This window comes from Macaca thibetana, chromosome 16 (genome assembly GCF_024542745.1).
Source record: "Macaca thibetana thibetana isolate TM-01 chromosome 16, ASM2454274v1, whole genome shotgun sequence".
In the NCBI taxonomy this organism is placed as follows: Eukaryota; Metazoa; Chordata; class Mammalia; order Primates; family Cercopithecidae; genus Macaca; species Macaca thibetana.
The window spans coordinates 33,569,027-33,594,148 of record NC_065593.1 but is presented as its reverse complement, the minus strand read 5'-3'; the positions used below and the strand labels follow the sequence as shown (position 1 = coordinate 33,594,148).

Below are 25,122 nucleotides of genomic sequence, written 5' to 3'. Positions count from 1 at the left end.
CAGACGTATATAAACACACATACATACAAACACACACAGGTAAAAATCATCAAACTATAGACCTGAGATTTGTGCATTTCATAGTATGTACATTATCTTTATTTTTTAAAAGATATTATCATGTGTGGTGGCTCATGCCTGTAATCCCAGCACTTTGGGAAGCTGAGGCGATAGACTGCTTGAGGTCAGGAGTCTGAGACCAGCCTGACCAACATGGTGAAACCTCATCTCTACTAAAAGTACAAAAGTTAGCTGGGTGTGGTGGTGGGCACCTGTAATTCCAGCTACTTGGGAGGCTGAAGCAGGAGAATCACTTGAACCCAGGAGGTGGAAGTTGCAGTGAGCCAAGATCGCCCCACTGTACTCCAGCCTAGGTGACAAAGTGAGACTCCATCTCAAAAATAAAATAAAATAAAAAGATAACTGTCATAAACAAATTGTGGTATTCCATACAATGAAATATTATTCAGCATTTGAATAAGCTATCAAGTCATGAAAAGACATGAAAGAACCTTAAATGCATACTACTAAGTGAAAGAAACCAATCTGAAATGGCTATCTACTGTGTGATTCCAAGTATATGGAAAAGGCAAAAGAATAGACACAGTACAAAGATCAGTGGTGCCCAGGGCTTATCAGGGAGGGAGGGATGAATACATAGAGAACAGAGGATGTGTAGGGCAGTGAGACTATTCTGTGTGATATTACAATGGTGGATACCTGTCAAAACACATAGAAAGTATACCACCAAAAACCAGGCCAGGTATGGCGGCTTACACCTGTAACCCCAGCACTTTGGGAGGCTGAGGTGGGCAGATCACTTGAGGTCAGGAGTTCCAGATCAGCCTGGGTAACATGGCAAAACCCCATTTCTACAAAAAAATAGAAAAATTAGCCAGGCATGGTGGCATGCACCTGTAGTCCCAGCTACCCAGGAGGCTGACGTGGGAGGATCACTTGAGCCCAGAAGGCAAAGGCTACAGTGAGCCGAGATCGCACCACTGTACTCCAGCATGGCCAACAGAGCAAGACCCTGTGTCAAAAAAAAAAAAGGAAGAAAGTATACCACCAAAAATGAATCCTACTGTAAGCTATGGACTGTGGGTGACAATAATGTATCAATGCATGTTCATGGATTGTAACAATTTTACCACTCTGGTGCTGGGGGTGCTGACAGTGGGAGAGACTGGGCACAATGTGGAGGCAGGAGTTTTATGGGACCTCCCTATACTTTCTACTCAGTTTTGCTGTGAACCTAAAACTGCCCTTAAAAATAAAGTCTGTCTTTTTTTTTCTTTTCCTGTTAGGCGAGAGATGCACGAGGTGAGGGTCTCAGACACCGTTTCTCGTTTTCATCACAAAGACAGAACAGCCCCGCTGCAGAGATGGTCAACGTACCTAAAACCCGAAGAACCTCCTGTAAGGAGTGTGGCAAGCATCAGCCTCACAAAGTACCACAGTATAAGATGGGCAAGGATTCTTTGTATGCCCAGGGAAGGAGGCGCTATGATGGAAGCAGAGTGGCTGTGGTGGGCAGACAAAGCCAATTTTCTGAAGAAGGCTAAGACCACAGAGGATGTGTAGGGCAGTAAGACTATTCTGTGTGATATTAGATTGTGCTAAGGCTGGAATGTGTTGAGCCTAACTGCAGATCCAAGAGGATGCTGGCCATTAAGAGATGCAAGCATTTTGAACTGGGAGGAGATAAGAAGAGAAAGGGCCAAGTGATCCAGTTCTAAACTTTGGGATATTTTTCTTTTAATTTTGAAGAGACAATGTTGAAGCCATAGAAAAATTACCTGAGGGAAAAGAAACACAGTGATATGCTTTAAAAATAAATAAATAAAATTTTTTTTAAAAAGTCTGTTTTTTAAAAGGTATCTATTAAAGAACTTGACCTAGTTAAATATGACCCTTAATTTTTTCAAGTGTAAAATAAGACTAACACTAACTAGTAAAATTGACAGGATAATACATAATATATGCAATATGCCTAAAATAATGTATGGTGCATTCTGAATATTCCAGTTATAACTATTTTTTTTTCATATTCTACAAAATTTTACTAGGCAGCACAAGTGTTAAAACTCCTCCCTCCTGGCCAGTAGCAGTGGCTCACGCCTGTAATCCCAGTGCTCTAGGAGGCCGAGGCGGGCGGATCACGAGTTCAGGAGATGGAGACCATCCTGGCTAACATGGTGAAACCCCATGTCTACTAAAAATACAAAAAATTAGCCGGGCATGGTGGCGGGCCCCTGTAGTCCCAACTACTCGGGAGGCTGAGGCAGGAGAATGGTGTGAACCCGGCAGGCGGAGCTTACAGTGAGCTGAGATCGCGCCACTGCACTCCACCCTGGGCTAACAAGAGCTAAACTCCGTCTCAAAAACAACAGCAGCAGCAACAAAACTCCCTCAGGTCTGATCCTGGGTTAAAAAAAAAAAAAGAAAGAAAGAAAAAAACCCTCCCCCAGGCATCCCGTCATTCTTTGGGGGCTCTACAGCCATTCATTTATACCTCTATCCTAATACTGATCAAACAGATCAAGATTTTTCAACCTCAGCACTACCGATGTTTTGGACTCAACAATTCTTAGTTCGGGGAGGCTGTCCTGTACATTATAGGATGTGTAGCAGTATCTCTGGCTTCTATCTACCACATGCCAGCTGCAATCCCCAGTCATGACAATGAAAAAAAATAGCCAAATGGCCCCTTGGAGAACAAAATTACTCCTGGTTGGGAACCACTGACACAGACTGCAAATATTCAGTGACATTTCCCCCAAGTAAGAAATTATCTCCTCAAGACAGTGCTCAGGTCTTAGTTTATCTGTATCTCATAATACTTGACAAAGACCCGAACATTTCAATGTGGCTGAATGGAAAAATTATGGTACTATTCTAATAAAAATATAGATGTTAGCAGGAAGGGCTAGAGGGGAAATAAATAGATTTAAAGCAAAGAGCAAGAAATTGTTAAGTTTATTTTGGGACTTTCTCAGATTTGAGTTTCTAGCATACTTAGAATTCAAAAGCAGACAATGAAACCAATGAAAAAATAGAGTATAAGAATTACCCACACATCTATGGTATTATTCCAATTAATAGGGTAAAGAATGGTCTTTTCAGGAAATGGTGCTGAATCAATTGGGTATCATTATTCTAAAAATAGAGATAAATAAGAAATAAGGCTTAGGCAGATGGACTGCTTTGGGCCAGGAGTTCAAGGCCAGCCTGCACAACATAATGAGAGTCCCTCTCTACAAAAAAAAAAAAAAAAAAAAAAAAAAATTTTTAAGTAGCCGGGCATGGTGGCACAGGCTTACAGTACTAGCTGCTCAGGAGTCTGAAGCAGGAAGATCACCTGAGTCCAGGACTTGGAGGCTGCAGTGAGCTATAAGGGCACCACTGCACTCCAGCCTTGGCAACAGAATTAGACTCTGTCTCTAAAAAATAAGGAAACGAAATGAAAAAGAAATAACCCTGACTCCATCTCATACCATACACATACAAAGTTTTGGTTTTTTTGTTTGTTTTTTGTTTTTTTAATGATTCTTAAACCTAAAGGTAAATACAACCCTCTAAAAGAATAGGAATTTTTTTTTGAGACAAAGTCTCACTCTGTCGCCAGGCTGGAGTGCAGTAGTTATCTTGGCTCACTGCAACCTCCGACTCTCGGGTTCAAGTGATTCTCCTGCCTCAGCCTCCCAAGTAGCTGGGCTTACAGGTGTGTGCCATCACGCCCAGCTAATTTTTGTATTTTTAGTAGAGATGGGGTTTCACTGTGTTGGCCAAGATGGTCTCGATCTCCTGACCTCAGATGATAAGCCCACCTCGGTCTCCCAAAGTGCTGAGATTACAGGCATGAGCCACCATACCCAGCCTTTTTTTTTTTTTTTGAGACAGACTCTCACTCTGTCACCCAGGCTGGAGTACAGTGGCGCGATCTCGGCTGACTGCAATCTGTGCCTCCCGGGTTCAAGCAATTCTCATGCCTCAGCTACCCAAGTAGCTGGGATTATAGGCACATACCATCATGCCCAGCTAATTTTTATATTTTAGTAGCAATGGGTTTCACCATGTTGGCCAGGCTAGTCTTGAACTCCTGACCTGAAGTGGTCCGCCTGCCTTGGCCTCTGAAAGTGCTGGGATTACAGGCATGAGCCACCACACCCAGCCTAAAAGAATATTTTCATGTCCTTGGAGTAAACAAAGATACAAAAAGAAATAATAATAGAGTAAAAGATAAAAAATCTGAACCACAATACTACTGCATCAAATTTAAATGACCTGGGTTTGATGACAGTGCTATGGCTATATATTTATTCTTAGGAAATTATACTAAATAATTTATGAAAACAGGCCAGGCACGATGGCTCACGCCTGTAATCCCAGTACTTTGGGAGGCTGAGGTGACTGGATCACTTGAGGCCAGGAGTTCGAGAAGAGGCTGGCTAACATGCCAAAATCCCGTCTCTACTAAAAATACAAAAAACTACCTGGGCATGGCGGCACATGCCTGTTGTCCCAGCTATTCAGGAGGCTGAGGCAGGAGAATTGCTTGAACCCAGGAGGCGGAGGTTGCGGTGGGTGAGATCGCGCCACTGCACTCCAGCCTGGGCGACAGAGCGAGACTCCATCTCAAAAACAATAATAATAATTTATAGAAATTATGGTTCAGAAAATATACGCATAGATACACAGACTGAGAGAATGACAAACAAATAAGGCAAAATCCATGATTGGTGAATCTCCATGATGGGCAACAGGAATACCTTGTATATATTATAAAGTTTTCTGGAAGTTTGAAATTTATTGCAAAATAAAAAGCATTTTTTGAAATAGGGTCTTACTGTGTATTGTGATGCCCAGGCTGGAGGGCAGTAACATGATCATAGCTCACTGTAGCCTTGATCTCCTGGATTCAAGTGATCCTCTCCCCTCAACCTCCTGAGTTGCTGGAACCACAGGCACATGCCACGAGGCCCAGCTAATGTTTTATTTTTGGTCGAGACAGGGTCTCACTATGGTGCCCAGGCTGGTCTCAAACTTCTAATCTCAAAGGCTCCTCCCACCTCAGCCTCCCAAAGTGCTAGGATTACAGGCATGAGCCACTGTGCCCAACCTAAAAAGCATTTTTTTTTTTTTTTTTGGAGACGGAGTCTTGCTCTGTCACCAGGCTGGAGTGCACTGGTACAATCTCGGCTCACTGCAACCTCCACCTCCCAGGCTCAAGTGATTCTCCTGCCTCAGCCTCCCGAGTAGCTGGGACTACAGGCGCCCGCCACCACACCTGGCTAATTTTTGTATTTTTAATAGAGACGGGGTTTCACCATGTTGGCCAGGATGGTCTCGATCTCTTGACCTTGTGATCCACCCACCTCGGCCTCCCAAAGTGCTGGGATTACAGGCATGAGCCACCATGCCAAGCCCCCTAAAAAGCATTTTTAAAACCTCACAGCCTCACAGAAGATATCAACACATCCACAACAGAATGGCCAAAACTGAAAAGACTGACAATACCAAGTGCTACTGAGAATGCAGGACAGACAGAAATTCCAAATACTTGCAGTGAGAGTACAAAGTTGGCAAAACCACTTTTGAAAACTATGTGGGAGTATCTACTAAAGGTAAACATGTACTTATCCTGTGACACAATAAATCTACTCCTAGATCAATACCCAAGACAAATGAGTGTCTACATACAGCAAAAATTACCATTTTTTGTTTATGTCCATGAAAAACTGCCATATACAAGAATTTTCAGAGCAACTTTATTAATACTCAAAAACTGGAAACAACAAAAATGTCTATCAGTCATATAATGGATTTTTTTAAAAATTATTGTATTCACATGATAGATACTACACAGCAAAATTAATGTTACACACAATAGCATAAAAACAAATCTTAGTCATAATGTTAAGAGACAAGCCAGAACATAAAAGTATACTTTTTAAATCTATGACCGTATTTTTTAGACATTTAAGAATAGAAAAAAACAAATCTATGGTGATAGAAGTCAGAATAGCAGAATAATGGTTACTTGGAGGTGGAAAGAGGGTAGTATTGCCAAGGAAGTGGCACGAGGGATTCTTTTGAGGTACTGGAAATGTTCTAGACCTTAATCCAGGATGATGGTTAGAATGTTTTATATATATATAATGTATATATATTCAATCCATGCACTTAAGATTTGTGCATTTTACTGTATGTATATTCAATAACATTTATCAGAAAAAAAATGCATTCCACAGACTTATAAATCAGCTTACGTCCAAATAATATACTGTTTTAGAGTAGAAAATCATCAAAAAGATCTCAAATAAGAAAGAGTCAAACTTAACAATGATAAATTTCAAACTCACAGTAATGTCTACTGCCTACATCAAATCAACAAGAGTCACGCCACTATTCGCACACAGGGAAAAATTAAGTTTCAGATGCAAGACTTCTCTGAAGTGATACTTTAAGAAACATACTACAGGAAAAGATATTTTAATCCACCAATATGGGTAAATTCCAGAAGTTTCTTCAGTATTACTCTTCATTTCTGCTTTTATTCATCCGTAACAACCAATTCCCTCCCACTGCAGATGTCTAAGGATCCACCTATTACTTCTCTTTCCAGGAAGAAGATAACGCACCAAAGAAAATAAGGTCCTATTTTCAACGAAGGCAATTTTTTTCACTGGACTCCATCCATATTCAACCTCTCTCTGCTTGCCAGTGTACCCAAATCACTAACTTTATATTACTCCCAAATGAAAGCCATAAAAACTATTTCCTGGCTAACAATCTTAACATGGCAAGGTCTATTGGCACCTAATCTCTAATAAATAGTAGACTAATTGGTATTTACCTCAAGAATGCCCTTGCATGTTTGCTCTAAAGCTTTTAGTGTATAAAAACTACACAAAAGCTTTAGGGCAAAAATTTCCTTTCAAGGAGCAGATGCACTTTTCTTAGATCAATGTGGTAGTGACACCTAGTGTTAGGTCACTGAAGTACCGCATATACACAGCTCCAAGAAAACACTACAAATACTAACTTTTGAAACGAAAATACGGTCATCCCTCTGTATCTGCATGGGATCGGTTCCAGAATCCCTGTGGACACCAAAACCTCCAATGCTCAAGTCCCTTTTATAAAATGGCATGGTATCTGCACATAAACTATGAATATATAACCTATGCACATCCTCCTATATACTTTAAATCATCTCTAAATTACTTATAATACCTAATACAATGTAAGTGCTATGTAAATAGCTATATTGTCATTTTTATTTGTGTTATTTTTTATTGTTGAATTATTTTTTACTTTTTTCCCAAATATTTTCTATCCATATTGACTGAATCCACGTATTCAGAATCCATGGATACCCAGGGCCAACTGTATACTGTTTCACACAATACAATGCCATATTTTAGGTGCTGTAATAAATATACTCTCCATTTTTTAAGAAAAAATTAAGCATTTCAAAAGAAGACGCTGGGTGCAGTGGCTCATGCCTGTAATCACAGCACTGTGGGAGGCCAAGGCAGGAGGATCGCTTGAGCTCAAGATTCAAGATCAGCCTGGGCAACATGGCAAAACCCCACCTCTACAAAAAAAAAAAAAAAAAAACACAAAAATTAGTTGGGCATGGTGGTGCATGCCTGTGGTCCCAGCTACTCGGGAGGCTGAGGTGAGGGAATCACTTGAGCCCAGGAGGTTGAAGCCATGATTGCACCACTGCACTCCAGCCTGGGTGACAGAGCAAGACTATGTCTCAAAAAGAAAAGAAAAGAAGAGAAAACTAAGTAGGCATTTAAACAGATAGCAAAAATTATAGGAAAATATCAGAAGACTTTTACCACTGAAACTTTAAGTGAGAACCCTTTATTACTTGTAAGACAAGAGCTATACAATTTTCGCTTTACATGATTTTTAACATAGTCTAAGTCTAATAATCAAATTCTATTTCTGCTAAAATGATGCCATCTTTCATACTAAGCAGCACCAGTCCCCAGGTCAAGACTCTGGAAACATCTTTGACTTTCTTCTCTTCTAAATGTCTAACCACTTACCAAGGTTTTTGGTAATCCTCTCACAGCAACAAACTTACTTCAGGCTCTGAACATCTAACATTTAGACAGTGTTGAAATTCACTCCTAACTAGCCTTATAACCTTTTCTCCTGCTATTCATCCCACTGCAACCACAAAATCAATATTACAGACAGCTTTTGGAATGTATGTTACCAAAAGCTTCTCAATGAGTCCAAATTATCATGGCTGAAAGAATAAGTCCAACTCCTCATTCTGCAATTCAAATCTCCTCCTTGAAAATTCTGTATCTTATTCTCATGACTACAAAGAATGTATAATGCTAAAATGAACGCTAATAATCACAGAAATGTTATTTGTGTGAAATAAAATAATACATGATTGCATGTCTAAACATACTTATCAAAAACAACTCCTTCTCCAACTGGATGCGTTGATGATAGTGTTTTTCAAACCATTTGTCATAAAAGACCAATTTCCTTTTATTTTTCTAAAAGTTGGCATAAATGATACTTCTGTAAACTATATACATATGTTTGGAGAGTATGCACTGGCAAATACTATAGGTTTCTAAAAGCTTACTCTCATTTTCTGCCCTTTACCTTTTTGCTGCCAATAACAAATAATTCACTATCACCAGTTCATGGACCAACAACAACCTACGGTTCGCACATTTAAAACCAAATTCACTACCTTTCCACCCAAATCTGCTCTTCACATACCTTTCTTATTTTTAAAAGTGATATTACCTCTATTCAAAATCCTCCAATGGCTTCTACAACTAAGTGTTGTTGTTGTTGTTGTTGTTGTTGTTGTTTTTGAGACGGAGTCTTGCTCGGTAGCCCAGGCTGGAGTGAAATGGTGCGATCTCGGCTCACTGAAAGCTCCACCTCCTGGGTTCACGCCATTCTCGTGCCTCAGCCTCCCAAGTAGCTGGGACTACAGGCGCCCGCCACCACGCTGGGCTAATTTTTTTTTGTTTTGTATTTTTAGTACAGATGGCATTTCACCATGTTAGCCAGAATGGTCTCGATCTCCTGACCTTGTGATCTGCCCACCTCAGCCTCCCAAAGTGCTGGGATTACAGGTTTAGTCACCACACCCGGCAACTAAAATTTTTAATGGGCAACAAAATTATACAAATAATTGCTAAAATATATACAAATGGCCAAGAAACATGAAAAAGCACTCCACATTATTAGTCATCAGGGAAATGCTAATGCTAAGTAAATCCTCAAGGTATAACCTACCAAAATAGCTAAAATTTAAAAGATCACAAAAATTAGCCAGGCATGGTGGCATGTGCCTGTAATTCCAGCTACTCTGGAGGCTGAGACATGAGAATCGATTGAACCCATCTCTGCTGCAGTGAGCAGAGATCGCACCACTGCCCTCCAGCCTGGGAAATAGAGCGAGGCTCTGTCTAAAAAAATGAAAAAACTAACCAAATATTGAACTCTAGTTAATTATATGCATGCAAAAGTAGTTAGGGGAAAGCATATTGATGTTTGCATTCCTCTGAAATGCACCGAATAAGATGGACATGAGACAAAGTACAGTAGGCAGCTCTATGAACCCGTTCCGGTTCTGAGGGTTGCCTGAAGAAGAAAAAAAAAAAAAAACTGGGAAAAAAAGAAAGTATAGGTAAATTTTAAGGGTATACTCTAGTTGAGGGGTCCGCAATCCCTGGGCCAGGCACTGGTTAGGAACCGGGCCTCACAGCAGGAGGTGAGAAGCAGGCAAGCAAAAGCGAAGCTTCATCTGCATTTACAGCTGCTCTCCATCATGCACGTTACTGCCTAAGCTCTGCCTCTCGTCAGGTCAGCAGCATTAGATTCTCATAGGCATGTGAACCCTATTGTGGACTGCACATGCCAGGGATCTAGACTGCGTGCTCCTTATGAGAATCTAATGCCTGATGACCTGTCACTGTCTCCCATCACCCCCAGATGGGACCATCTAGTTGTGGGAAAACAAGCTCAGAGCTCCCACTGGTTCTACATTATGGTGAGTTGTATAACTATTTCATTATATATTACAATGTAATTATAATAGAAATAAACTGAACAATACATTTACTGTGCTTGAATCATACTGAAACTATTCCCACCCTGTGGAAAAACTATCTTCCACAAAACCAGTCCCTGGTGCCAAAAACGTTGGGGACTGCTGCTCTAGATGGTGGGTATAAGTATTTTCACTGTAAAATTCCAACTTTGCTCTATATTTGAAATTTCAGATGTCCTTACAAGGGCTAAAACAAAGCCCTAGCCAACTGCCACCTCTTGGACATAATCTCTTACTCTTTGCTTTGCTCCCCTAACTCCAGCTAAACTGCCTCCCTACTGTTCTTAAATATAAGAAACATATTCTGCACCACAGAATGTTTGTACTGGCTTGGAGTGTTCCTCCCTCAAATACCCATATGGATAACTTCACACCACTCCACTATATCACTGGATATTTGAGAGGCTTTCCCAGACCATCCTATATAGAAGAGCAACCCACAACACCACCAACCCCCCTACATACATAACATCTATCACCATCTAACATGGTACACATTTATTAAATCTATCTTCCCCACCTACCAGAATGAAAATTCCACAAGCAGAATGACTTTGTTTTGTTCAGTGTTGTCTCAGCACCTTCAACACAGTCTGGCATGTAATAGACAATTAATAAATCTTTGCTGAGTGAATGAATTAATAAATGTATGGGATAAGTACAAATGACATGGCTGTAAAAAAATATAATTTGGAAAATCTATCAGGAGCCTTACTTTTATTGATCTCTCCAAATTATATGACCATAAAGATATTTATCTCAATATTCTTCTTTCTTCTTTTTTTTTTTGAGAGGGTCTTGCTGTGTCACCCAGGCTGGTGAGCAGTGGCGCAATCACAGCTCACTGCAGCCTCGGCCTCCTAGGTTCAAGTGATCCTCCTGTTTCAGCCTGAATTTTTGTGGTTTATGGTTAGATGGGATCTCATCATGTTGCCCAAGCTGCTCTTAAACTGCTGGCCTCAAGCAATACACCACCCTCAGCCTCCCAAAGTGTTGGGATTATAGGCGTGAGCCACCATGCCCGGCCTCAATACTCTTTAAAGAGAAAAAATTTGAGAAATCTAAATCAATCTCTAACTATAGAGAAAAGAACGCTTTCATCTCAGAACCTCTGTTTACTGTTTATTGTTCCAGTCTTACCCTAAGTATTTTTTAGCTTATATGCCACTTCCTTGTCATAATATGTCATCTTTTTTCTCATATTACAACTTAAGTTGTATATGCATTTATTTTTATTTAAATCTCTCTCTCCTACTAGCTCTATGACAGCAAAGACCACATCTATTGTGCTCACCACTGTATATCCCAGACATGTGCTGAATAAATGAACACCATTTAAATCTTCATAGTTTGTGGCCACGCACGTTGGCTCAAGCCTGTGATCCCAGCACTTTGGGAGGCTGAGGCAGGCAGTTCATGAGGTCAGGAGCTCGAGACCTGCCTCACCAACACGGTGAAACCCAGTCTCTACTAAAAATACAAAAATGAGCACGACGTGATGGCGCATACCCAGAATCCCAGCTACTCAGTAGGGTGAGGCAGGAGAATCGCTTGAACCCAGGAGGCAGAGCCTGCAGTGAGCCGAGATCATGCTACTGCACTCCAGCCTGGTTGACAGAACGAGACTCCATATCAAAAATAAAAAATAAAATAAAAAAATAACTTTGTAGTTCATGGCACCAATCTATCTAAAACTGGGAGAAGAAAACTTCAAAAAGTATGATTATTTTGAGGTCAGGTGTGGTGGCTCACGCCTGTAATCCCAGCACTTTGGGAGGCTGAGGCAGGTGGATCACGTGAGGTCAGGAGTTTGAGACCAGCCTGGCCAACGTGGTGAAACCCCATCTCTACTAAAAACACAAAAATTACCTGGGTGTGGTGATGCATGCCTGTAATCTCAGCTACTCAGGAGGCTGAGGCAGGAGAACTGCTTGAACCCCGGAGGTGGAGGTTGCAGTGAGCCAAGATCGCATCACCGCACTCCAGTCTGGGTGACAGAGCAAGAGTCTCCAAAACAAAAAAAAAAGAAAGGCAGCGTATAGAACTTCATTTTTTTCATATTTGAATCTCACACCACTATTTGGTTTTTAAAATATATACAAAGATAATTCTGATTTTTTTAATTAAGAATTTTAAGCAAGAAAGCTTACACTTACCTCACCAAAAAAGAGTCAGTAACATTAAAGGGATGGTTGGAAAAAGGGGTTGTTTATCTGGAACGCCAACATAACAATCTTTCTATGTCAAATCTGGTGTGTTTAAAGAAGGGATCTGACAGCTCAGGAAAGCTAGGAAAGCTGGTGTCATATACAAAGCAGTAGAGATTGGGGAATAAACTACTGCACAGTTCTGCTTTTGAGCTGACTCTAATTAACGATATTCCTAGACATCATCTAAGTTCCATTCACATCTATGCACTTCAACAGACAATTTTTTTAAATGTTTAACCAGGATATGCTTATTTTCTTAACCTGAGACTCCCAGGTGGGACAGTTTTGTCTTTCTTTTTGAGACACAGTCTCACTCTGTTACCCAGGCAAGAGCGCAGTGGCGCAATCTCGGCTCGCTGCAACTTCCGCCTCCTGGGCTCAAGCCATTTTCCTGCCTCAGCCTCCCGAGTAGCTGGGATTACAGGTGCCCACTACCATCCCTGGCTAATTTTTGTACTTTTAGTAAAGATGGAGTTTCACCATGTTGGCCAGGATGGTCTCAAACTCTTGACCTCAAGTAACCTGCTTGCCTTGGCCTCCAAAGTGCTGGGATTACAGACATGAGCCACCGTGGGACAGTTGTATTATACTCAACAAGAGGGAGTCCTGAGCATATACTAGAAGCAAAAACTAAGCTAAGGTTTGCACAGGGGTTGATTTTCTGCCTACCTATACTTACTCAAAAGCAAAGACATAGCCAGGCATAATGGCTCACATCTGTAATCCCAGTGGTTTGGTAAGCCACAGCAGGAGGATGGCCTGAGGCCAGGAGTTCAAGACCAATCTGGGCAACATAGTGAGATATCATCTCTATTTTTAAAAAGCAGGCCAGGCACGGTTGCTCACACCTGTAATCCCAGCACTCTGGGAGGCCAAGGCAGGTCGATCACTTGAGGTCAGACGTTCAAAACCAACCTGGCCAACATGGCGAAACCCCGTCTCTACTAAAAAAAAAAATACAAAAATTAGCCTGGCATGGTGGCTCACACCTGTAGTCCCAGCTACTCAGGGGGCTAAGACATGAAAATCACTTGAACCCAGGAGGCAGAGGTTGCAGTGCGCTGAGATCACCCCCACTGCACTCCAAAATAAAGAAAAGCAAATGCAAATACAATTGTCCCTCAGCATCTGTGGGGGATTGGTTCCACAAACCACCCATGGATACCAAAGTCCATGATGCTCAAGTACTTTACATAAAATGGCACAGTATTTGCATACAACCTTTACACATCCTCTCATATACTTTAAATCATCTCTTAATTACTTATAATACCTAGTACAATGTAAATGCTATGTAAATAATTGTTACACTGCATTGTTTAGGAAATAATGACAAGAAAGAAAACTCTATATGTCTTCAGTACAGACACAACCATCCTTTTTTTTAATTCCAAATATTTTCAATCCATAGTTGGTCGAATCTGCAGATATGTAAAACACATACATAGAGGGCCAACTGTATGAATTACAGACTATAAAGATCCATGAAAGTCACTTTTTTTTTCAGGTTAGCAAACAGGCTCCCCACTGTCTAGCATATGCTCATTGAATGAATAATGGTTATAAGTTTCAGAAGGGTTCCAACACAATAATGGCTAACAGAGTGAAACATAAAACATAATTATAAGTATTTGAAGGTATATCCTAATCTTTTACAAATGAAAACACTGGGGCTCAAAAAACGATATTCCAAATTCTGGCATTTTAGCATGCGGAGCATTTTGAGCTAAAGGAAATTAAGAGGCCCCAGAAGCCCTCAGAACCAAGGACTTTCTGATGTTCTTCTCCTGCTTCTCCTCACAAGCACAAGGTGGAACTCTCTAAAGTTCCCTTTCCTGAAGCTCTTCTACAAGGAACACAATTGCCTCCCTCTCCCCTCTCTGAAATTTCTTCAACCAGAGAAGATTAATCTCAAATTGCAGGAAGGAAAACTGAGAAATGACATCACACCTAGACAGACTTTGTCACAGGCTATCATCTCTGCGCAGGTCCCATTTCCAAGAGAATCACTTAGAAACGATTTTCTGCTCTTTGGGCCCCTTCAACTTTCTTGAGAATGACTTACTAACTCTCAAAATTGACTACATTCCTCCTTCTCCTTCTCCCCTGTGAAGACAGCACTATGTAAGCTTCTGCCATCTGGCCCTTCTTTGAGTCTCATTTTATGTGGCTCTCGTGCATGTGTATATGCTTTTTCTTCCTGTTAATCTACTGTCAATTTATTTCAGAGGGAGAAGGGAAAATTCCCTTCACCTCCACAAAAACTGAACCTAAACTACAAAACTACTCACATGTCATATCTTTAGCAATCACATTTGAAAAGTGATGAAGTATAGCTCTTAGACCATGGGCTTTGAATTTGAATTCAGACATAAGTAGGTTAAAATTCTAGTTCCACCTCTTAAAAGCAGTGTGACCTTACCACCTGTAAAACAAGGTAACTTCTACATTAGATGAGATAATATGTATATAAACCTCTTTGACCATAATTAGAGCTCAATCAATGAAACATAAGAAGCTTATTTTCTCATATTGTCTTTTTTTTTTTTTTTTTCCTGAGACAAGGTTTCACTTTGTCACCCAGGCTGGAGTGCAGTGGCATAATCATGGCTCACTGCAGCTTCAACCTCCCAGACTCAGGCAATCCTCCTGCCTCATCCTCCCAAGGAGCTGGAACCACAGGTGCATGCCACTACACCTGGCTAATTTTCAAAATTTTTTGTAGAGACAAGGTCTCACTACATGTTTTTGTTTGTTTGTTTTGTTCTATTTTGTTTTGAGACAGAGTCTCGCTCTGTCGCCCAAGCTGGAGTGCAGTGGTGCAATCTTGGCTCACTGGAACCACCGCCTCCCGGGTTCAAGCAATTCTCCTGCCTCAGCCTCCTGAGTAGCTGGGAGTACAGACATGCGCCATCACGCCCAACTAATTTTTTTTGTATTTTTAGTAGAGATGAGGTTTCACCATGTTAGTCAGGCTGGTATCAAACTCCTGAACTCAAATGATCTGCCTGCCTTGGCCTCCCAAAGTACTGGGATTACAGGTATGAGCCACCGTGCCCACCCGGTCTCACTATGTTGCCCAGGTTAGTCTCGAACTGCTGGCCTCAAGTGATCTTCCTGCCTCAGCCTCCCAAAGTGCTGGGATTACAAGCGTGAGCCTCTACACCAGGCCCTAATTCATGAAGTAGCAGTACTACAACAACATACAAATGGCCAAAGAAAATTCCATTAAAAAATTTATGCCGGGCGCGGTGGCTCACACCCATAATCCCAGCACTCTGGGAGGCCGAGGCAGGCAGATCACAAGGTCAGGAGATGGAGACCATCCTGGCTAACACAGTGAAACCCCATCTCTACTAAAAATACAAAAAATTAGCCGAGCATGGTGGCAGGCGCGTGTAGTCCCAGCTACTCAGGAGGCTGAGGCAGGAAAATGGCGCGAACCTGGGAGGCAGAGCTTGCAGTGAGCCAAGATCGCACCACTGCACTCCAGCCTGGGCGACAGAGCAAGATTCCATCTCAAAAAAAAAATATTCAAGCCTCTCAAAATACAATCTAGGCATAAAGAGGAATAAAGACTAAAGACCTTAAGCACTCAAAGATAAACAGAAATTAACTTTAAACTATTAAAAGTAATACCTCTAATTATAACCAAACAAGTGAGCAGTTAAAGCAAGCTGAGTACCACGAAAGGAATGTGTTCAATCCAGTCAACACCCCTAATCACACAGGCTCAACCCTCTTGTTAAACGTATAGCTTCCTCTTTGTCTTCAATTCTGTCAACAAACAGCATAATGAAGCAAAATGTAGTCTCTATTAATAAGAAAAAATTACATTTACAAAACCCTTTTGTTTTATTACAACCTAGAAATATTCCTCTCAGTAAGAAAAAAAAAAACTACCAAATTTTAAGTACTTTCTCCATGCCTTTGGAACAATACCAAAATTGCAAAGAACACTGCAAGACCTTGAAACATGTCAACTACACTTCCCAAAAGGCAAAAGAAAAAGAACACTTCTAATTTCGTGACATACCAGCATGATTCTTCTACCTCTGCAAAGTAAAGCCAAGTTAAAAAAAAAATCCCACATCTTAGATACTTAGTAATACGATAATTATAAAAACAGAATTGGCCAGGCACAGTGGCTCATGCCTGTAACGCCCATACTTTAGGAGGCCAAGTAGGAGGATTACCTGAGCCCAGGAGTTCAAGACCAGCCTGGGCAACACAACAGGCCCCTGTGTCCATTTAAAAGTATTAAAAATTAGCTGGGCGTGGTAGCACGTGCCTGTAGTCCCAACTACTCCAGAGACTGAGGCGGGAGGATCACTAGAGGACAGAGTGAGTTACAATCATGCCACTGCCCTCGAGCCTGGGTGACAGAGACCCTGTCTCAAAAAAAAAAAAGAACAGAATGGAAGACCAAACTTCATCAGAAGTGACTTATCAAAAAATAAACATTTTTTTAACTTAAAAACTGTTGGCCAGGCGCAGTGGCTCACGCCTGTAATCCCAGCACTTTGGGAGGCAGGGGCGAGCGGATGACAAGGTCAGGAGATCGAGACCATCCTGGCTAACAAGGTGAAACCCCATCTCTACTAAAAATACAAAAAATTAGCCAGGCATGGTGGTGGGTGCCTGTAATCCCAGCTACATGGGAGGCTGAGGCAGGAGAATGGCGCGAACCCGGGAGGCAGAGCTTGCAGTGAGCCGAGATCGCGCCACGGCACTCCAGCCTGGGCAACAGAATGAGACTCTGTCTCCCAAAAAAAAAAGTATCTACAGATTTCACATAAGCTAACATGCTGGGAAGTATAATGTTTTAGGTATTCAACCACATGTGTACTTACAGGGACACTCCAGACCTGCATTCCATCGCTGTAGCCAATCATAATCAGCAAAGGCGGTTCATTCCCAGTGCTATGTATTTCATGAAATTCCAGATTTCTTGATGTATCTGCAATACAATTAAGTAACAAAGAAGCTAACTTAAAAGACATAATGGGCCGGGCGCGGTGGCTCAAGCCTGTAATCCCAGTACTTTGGGAGGCCGAGGCGGGTGGATCACGAAGTCAGGAGATCGAGACCATCCTGGCTAACATGGTGAAACCCCGTCTCTACTAAAAATACAAAAAACTAGCCGGGCGTGGTGGCGGGCGCCTGTAGTCCCAGCTACTGGGAGGCTGAGGCAGGAGAATGGCGTAAACCCGGGAGGCGGAGCTTGCAGTGAGCCGAGATCGGGCCACTGCACTCCAGCCTGGGTGACACAGCGAGACTCCGTCTCAAAAAAAAAAAAAAGACATAATGTCAGTCAAGAAAACAACGGTATTTCTTTAATGCCTGATTCAATCTTTACACCTCTCCAGTAACTATCCTCTCTTCTCTTAATAGACAGAATTCTCAAAGTTGTCCATCCTGGCTATCTATTTCCTTATATATCTGTCATTCATTGGCCCATTTCAACATAGCTTCTAGCCACACAATTTAAATAATATCAAACATTTAAGGGGAAAAAAAAAAGACAGGGCTGGGTATGGTAGCTTACACCTATAATCCCAGTATTTTGAGAGGCCAAAGTAGAAGGATAACCTGAGACCAGGAGTTCAAGATTAGCCTAGGCAACACAGCAAGATCCTGTCTCTATATAAAAAAAAAAAAAAAAAAATAGTCCAGGCCTGGTGGCTCACGCCTGTAATCCCAACACTTTGGGAGTCTGAGGCGGGCGGATCATGAGATCAGGAGTTCGAGACCAGCCTGGCCAACATGGTGAAACCTCGTCTCCACTAAAAAATACAAAAATTAGCCGGGTGTGGTGCCGCGCCTGTAATCCTAGCTACTGGGGAGGCTGAGGCACAAGAATCACTTGAACCCAGAAGGCGGCAGTTGCAGTGAGCCGAGATCACGCCACTGCACTCCAGCCTGGGCAACAGAGCAAGACTCCATCTCAAAAATAATGATATTATTATTATTATTAGCTGGGCTTGGTGGCACACACTTATAGTCCTAGATACTCTGGAGACTGAAGTGGAAGGAGCCTTTAAACAAAATAATTCAAGACTGCGGTGAGCTATGATGGCACCACTGCATTCTAGCTTGGGTGACAGAGCGAGGCCCTGGCTCTAAAAATAATAATAACATCAATTCTACACAAACTTTTTTCTTTTGAGACAGAATCTCACTCTTTCATGCAAGCTGGAGTAGAGTGGAGCCATCATAGCTCACTGCAGCCTTGACCTTCTATGCTCAGGTGATCCTCCCACCTCAGCCTCCCAAGCAGCTGGGACTACAGGCATATGCCATAATGCCCAGCTAATTTTTTGTATTTTTTGTGGAGACAGGGTTTCGTCATGTTGCCCAGGCTGGTCTCAAACTCCTGAGTTCAAGCAGTCCACCTGCCTCAGCTTCCCGAAGTGCTAGGATTACAGGTATGAGCTATCACGTCTGGCCTTATACGCTTTTCTAAAAAACAAAAGAGAAGGCAATAAGTACCAACTCATTCTGAGGCAATCAAAACTAGACTAAGAAATTACAAGAAAACTATAAATTAATCCTCCTCAGGAATGTACATATAAAAATACTTTACAAAGAAAAAAAAATACAAAGACTAGCAAATTGGAGTCCACAATATAGAAAGGATAATCGACCACTAAAATACAGGGTTTATCCCACAAATGTAAGATGGTTTAACATTGGAAAAATCAATTATAACTTGCCAACATTAACAGAATAAAGGCAAAAAATCATATGATCATTTCAACATATGTTTAAAAAGCATTTGCTAAAATGCAATAGCTATTTTATTTTTAAAACTCAGCAAATCAAGAATAAAGGATGTCTATGAAAATACTATAGCTAATTATGGTAAAAGACTGAATGCTTCCTCCCTATGAAGCAGAACAAGGCAAAAATGCCCAAACTTAAAACTTATATTCGACACTGTACTAGAGGCCCTAGACACTGCAATTAGGAAAGAAAAATAAACGACATAAAAATTGAAAGGAGAAAAGTACAGTTGACCCTTGAACAATGTGGAGGGTAGGGGTGCTGAGTCCCCTGTCCCCCAATGAAGTCAAAATCCACATATAGACTGAGTAATCCCAGCACTTTGGGAGGTCAAGGTGGGCATACCACTTGAGCCCAGGAGTTTGAGACCAGCCTGGGCAACATGGCAAAACCCTGTCTCTACAAAAAATACCAAAATTGGTCAGGCGCAGTGGCTCACGCCTGTAATCTCAGTACTTTGGGAGGCCGAGGCATGCGGATCACCTGAGGTCGGGCATTCGAGACCAGCCTAACTCAACACGGAGAAATCCTGTCTCTACTGAAAATACAAAATTAGCTGGGTGTGGTGGTGCATGCCTGTAATCCCAGCTACTTGGGAGGCTGCAGCAGAATTGCTTGAACCTGGGAGGCAGAGGTTGCAGTGAGCCAAGATCAAGCCATTGCACTCAAGCAACAAGAGCAAAATTCTGTCTCAAAAATAATAATAATAATAATAATAATACAAAAATTAACTGAGCTTGGTGAAAAGCACCTGTAGTCCCAGTTGCTGGGGAGACTGAAATGGGAAGATAGCTTGAGCCCAGGAGGTCAAGGATGCTGTCAGTTGTGACCACACCACTGCACTCCACTCCAGCCTGGGTGACAAAGTGAGACCCTATCTCCACCAAAACAAAAAAACAAAAACAAAAAAATGTATAGTATGAGTTTTGGGGGTTGTTTTGTTTTGTTTTTGACAGAGTCTCGCTCTGTTGTCCAGGCTGGAGTACAGTGGCACAATCTCAGCTCACTGCAGTCTCCACCACACCTGGTTAATTTTTGTATATTTAGTAGAGATGGGGTTTTGCCATGTTGCCCAGGCTGGTCTTGCGTGCCTGCCCTCAAGAGATCCGTCTGCCTCGGCCTCTCAAACTGCTGGGAGGGAATACAGGCATGAGCCACCATTTACAACTTTTGACTCACCCAAAAACTTTACTGCTAATAGCTTACTGCTGGCCAGAAGGCTTACTGTTAAAATAAACAGTCAGTTAACACATATTTTGTATGTTATATGTTTTATATACTATATTCTTAGAATACACAGAAGAGAAAATATATTTACTATCCATTAATGGAAGTGGATCATCAAAAAAGTCTTCATCCTGCTGGGCGGGGTAGCTCAGGCCTGTAATCCCAGCACTTCGGGAGGCTGAGGCGGGTGGATCACCTGAGGTCAGGAGTTCTAGACCAGCCTGGCCAACATGGTGAAACCCCATCTCTACTAAAAATACAAAAAATTAGCCAGGAGTGGTGGTGGGCACCTGTAATCCCAGCTACTGGGGAGGCTGAGGCAGAAGAATTGCTTAAACCCGGGAGGTGGAGGTTGTAGTGAGCCAAGATCACACCACCGCACTCCAGCCTGGGCAACAACAGTGAAATTCTGTCTCCAAAACAAAAAAAGTTTTCATCCTTGTCTTCACAGTGAGTAGGCTAAGGAAGAGGAAGAATAGGAGGGGTTGGTCATCTCCCTCAGGGTTAACAGAGACAGAGGAAGTGGAGGAGAGTAGAAGGGAAGGCAATAGAGGCAGGCATGCTCAGTATAACTTTATGGAAATATACTGTACTTTCTCTCTGACATTTTGCAAATTTCTCTAAAAATGTTTCTATACAGTACCAATCCTTCTTCCACCATTTGCTTTCATTTCAGTGCCAGTATTACAGAAAGATCTATGTTTAAAAGAAGTCAAAAGCAGTCTTAAACAATTGGAAGCTTTCTGGCAGACTGTCTAACATCAATCTTCTGGCACTGTTTCTTCTATATCTTCTTCCTCATCATCTGGCACTGGTTTGGAAGCACTGAGCTCCATCAATCTGTCTTCTCTTAACTTCTCTGCTGTGGTATCTATTAATTCTTGAATTTCTCCAAAATCGGTATCTTGAAATGCTTCACTTCTCATCTTTTTTGCCATATCTACAACTTTATTTATTTATTTTTTTTTTTTGAGACAAGTCTCACTCTGTTGCCCAAGCTGGAATGCAGTGGCATGATCTCGGCTCACTGAAACTCTGCCTTCCAGGCTCAAGCGATTCTCATGCCTCAGCCTCCCAAGTAGCTGGGATTACAGGCATCACCACTTCTGGATAATTTTTGTATTTTTAGTAGAGACAGGGTTTCGCCATGTTGGCCAGGCTGCTCTCGAACTCCTGACCTAAGGTGATCTGCCAGCCTGGGTCTCCCAAAGTGCTGGGATTACAGGGATGAGCCACCATGCCCAGCCCTCTTTCATGACTTTCTTGATGGTGCCTATCATAAATCCTGTAAGTCATGCAAAACATCTGGACAGTTTTCCCCAGCAGGAATTTATTGTTTCAAGCTTGCTGACTTTCATGGTTACTTCTGTAACACTGACGGCACCTTCAAGGGTGTGATCCTTCCAGACTTTCCTGATTTCTATCAGCGTTCTCTTTCACAGAGTTGACAATCCTTTCCATAGAGTACCATGTGTGGTGAGCCTTAAAAGTTCTGTGTGACCCTTTGATCTAGAGGCCTATGTCAAGATAGAGACACTGTGTCTGGGGGCAAGTAGACCACTTCCATACCTTTGGTGTTGAATTCATGAGATTTCACGTGGCCACGGGCACTGTGGTTTTTTTTTTTTTGTGTTTTTTTTTTTTTTTTTTTTTTGGCTCAATCTCAGCTAACTGTAACCTCTCCCTCCCGGGTTCAAGCGATTCTCCTGCCTCAGCCTCCTGAGTAGCCAGGATTATAGGCATGCACCACCATGCCTGGCTAATTTTTGTACTAGTAGAGATGGGGCATCACCATGTCGGCCAGGCTGGTCTTGAACTCCTGACCTCAAGTGATCTACCCGTCTCGGCCCCCCAAAGTGCTGGGATTACAGGTGTGAAGCACTGCACCTAGCTTCAAAAAAAACTTTAAAAGGCAGTCTCTTACTGGTCAGGTACTTCCTGACTTTGGGAACAAGCATCAATGGAGCCAATCCAGAAAAAGGGTTCCCACTATCTAGTCTTCTTGTTATACAAGGAAAAGACTAGCAGTTGCTGTTTATCTTTTCCCTCCAAGGCTGGGGGATTAGCAGCATTATAGATAAGGACAGTCCTGATTATAAACTTGACTGCATTTGCACAAAACAATAGAGGTAGTCTATCCCTTCCTAGCCTTAATTCTGGGTGCACACTTCTCTTCCTTACTAATAAATGTCTTCTGTGGCTTTTTTTTCCCAGAATAGGGCACTTCTGTCAGCATTAAAAACTCGTTCAGGCAGATAACCTTTCTCCTCAATGATTTTCTTAATGGCATCTGGGAACTCCCCTGCTGCCTCTTGGTTGGCAGAAGCTGCTTCTTTTTATCTTGACATTTTTTAAACCAAACTTCTTTCTACAATTATCAAACCACCCTTTTCTGGCATTAAATTCTCCAGTTTTAGATTTTTCACCACCTTCCTTTTGCTTTAAGTTGTCATATAATGACTTCACTTTTTCTCAAATCATATTAGAGTCTATAGGTAACTCTTTCTTACAGCATCCTGCACCCCTGTAAAAGCTGCATTTATCTTAATTTTTTTTTTTTTTTTTTTTTGAGACAAGGTTTCACTCCCATTGCCTAGGCTGAAGTGTAATGTGCTATCTCAGCTCACTGCAACCTCTGCCTCCCAAGCTCAAGCAGTCTCCTACCTGGGACTATAAGCACACGCCACCACATTCAGCTAATTTTTATAGAGACAGGGTTTTGCCATGTTGCCCAGGCTGGTCTCTACAAAAAAATACAAAAGTTAGCCAGGCGCTGTGGTGCACACCTAGAGTCCCAGTTACTTGGGAGGCTGAGTTGGGAGGACTGCTTGAGCCCCAGAGGTGGAGGCTGCAGTGAGCTGAGACTGTACCACTGCACTCCAGCTTCGGTGACAGAGGAAGACGCTGTCTCGAAGAAAAAAAAAAAAAATCCTTTTCTTTTTTTACAATAGTCCTTAGGCCAGATTCCTTTATCTTGAAATGGTGGGCAATCACAGCTGCAGACTTCAATCTACAGTACATATCAATCAATTCAACTTTTTATCATGATGTCATGACTTCTCTGTTTCTTGGGAGAATCTCCAGCATCACTAGTGGGCACTTCATATGGGACCCATCGTGCTATTCAAGGTTTATAGTGTTACAATTAACATGATGCAAAATAGGTGAGAATCCAAAGAGATCACTTTCTACTGTGACACAGCAATTTACTGGAAACATCAACTGCTCACCAGAGATGATTTTAAGTGAATACTTGTAATTCTTGAGCTCCCTGCGACAGCAGCAGGAGGTCACTACAAAATTATTACAGTAGTACAGTATGTACTACAGTTAATTTTATGCAGTTAAAATTCAATACTGCATCTATACGTTTACATGATTATAGATGGCACCACGTACTGTTAAGTGTGTGTGCACATTTCAATACATCTTAACTTTTTATAATAGATTTGTGTGTGTATATCTATACATACATATATACATAGAGAGAAAGAGAGACAGAGATACATCTTTTTTTTTTTTTTTTTTTGGGACAGAGTCTCGCTCTGTCACCCAGGCTGGAGTGCAGTGGCGCAATCTTGGCACACTGCAACCTCCACCTCCTGGGCTCTAGCACATCTCCTGCCTCAGCCTCCCAAGAAGCTGGGATTACAGGCATGTGCCACCACGCCCAGCTAATGGTTTTTTGTGGGTTTTTTTGTTTTTTGGGCGTTTTTTTTGTATTTTTAGTAGAGATGGAGTGTCACTATGTTGGCCAGGCTGAACTCCCGACCTCAAATAATCCACCCGCGTTGGCCTCCCAAAGTGCTGGGATTACAGACGTGAGCCACCGTGCCCGGCCTAGATTTGTGTGTATTTTATAGTAAATGATAAAATAGGTTAGTATCTATACATCTTATGCATTCATATCTTTTTCTTAATTTTTTTGATGTTTCTAGGCTACGTGGTTCATCTGCAAGTTTTTTCTTTTTTTTTTTTTTTTTTGAGACAGAGTCTCGCTCTGTCGCCCAGGCTGGAGTGCAGTGGCCGGATCTCAGCTCACTGCAAGCTCCGCCTCCTGGGTTCACGCCATTCTCCTGCCTCAGCCTCCCGAGTAGCTGGGACTGCAGGCGCCCGCCACCACACCTGGCTAATTTTTTTGTATTTTTAGTAGAGACGGGGTTTCACCGTGTTAGCCAGGATGGTCTCGATCTCCTGACCTCGTGATCCGCCCGTCTCGGCCTCCCAAAGTGCTGGGATTACAGGCTTGAGCCACCACGCCCGGCCTGCAAGTTTTTTCAAAGTGTCACACAAATCTCCAAAAAATTTTTCAACGTATTTATTCCAAAAAGTCTGGGTATAACTAAAGTGGACCTGCATGGTTCAAATCTATGTTATTAAAGGGTCAACTGTGTTCTATTTTTTAGGTGGTGTTTACATAAGCAATGGATTTGTAAAAACTCATTCACTAATCTATACTTTTGCGTTATTTGCCATATTTTGTACAATAAATGTTTTTTAAAATCATAAAGCAATAAACATTCCTCTTCCTTGACTTGATTTCATCAATCTTCTCTCTGACTTTTTTTTTTTTTTGGAGACAGACTCTGACTCCATCACCCAGGCTGGAGTGCAGTTGTATGATTTCAGCTCACTGCAACCTCCATCTGTAGTGCCTCAGCCTCCTGAGTAGCTGGAATTACAGATGTGCATCACCACGCCTAGCTAATTTTTGTATTTTTAGTAGAGGCAGGGTCTTGCCATGTTAGCCAGGCTGGTCTCAAACTCCTGACGTCAAGTGATCTG

The 25,122-nt window shown here is 41.9% G+C and overlaps 1 protein-coding gene across 9 annotated transcripts in view; it reads right to left on the bottom strand.

Annotated features, from left to right (window-relative positions):
- BCAS3 (BCAS3 microtubule associated cell migration factor) overlaps positions 1 to 25,122 on the bottom strand; it is a 707,133-nt gene that overhangs the window by 660,844 nt on the left and 21,167 nt on the right. For all 9 annotated transcript variants that reach the window (XM_050764587.1, XM_050764586.1, XM_050764591.1 and 6 more), the window contains exon 5: positions 17,178 to 17,284. In XM_050764587.1, coding sequence (XP_050620544.1) covers positions 17,178 to 17,284 — 107 coding nt within the window. The remainder of the gene's footprint in view (positions 1 to 17,177; positions 17,285 to 25,122) is intronic.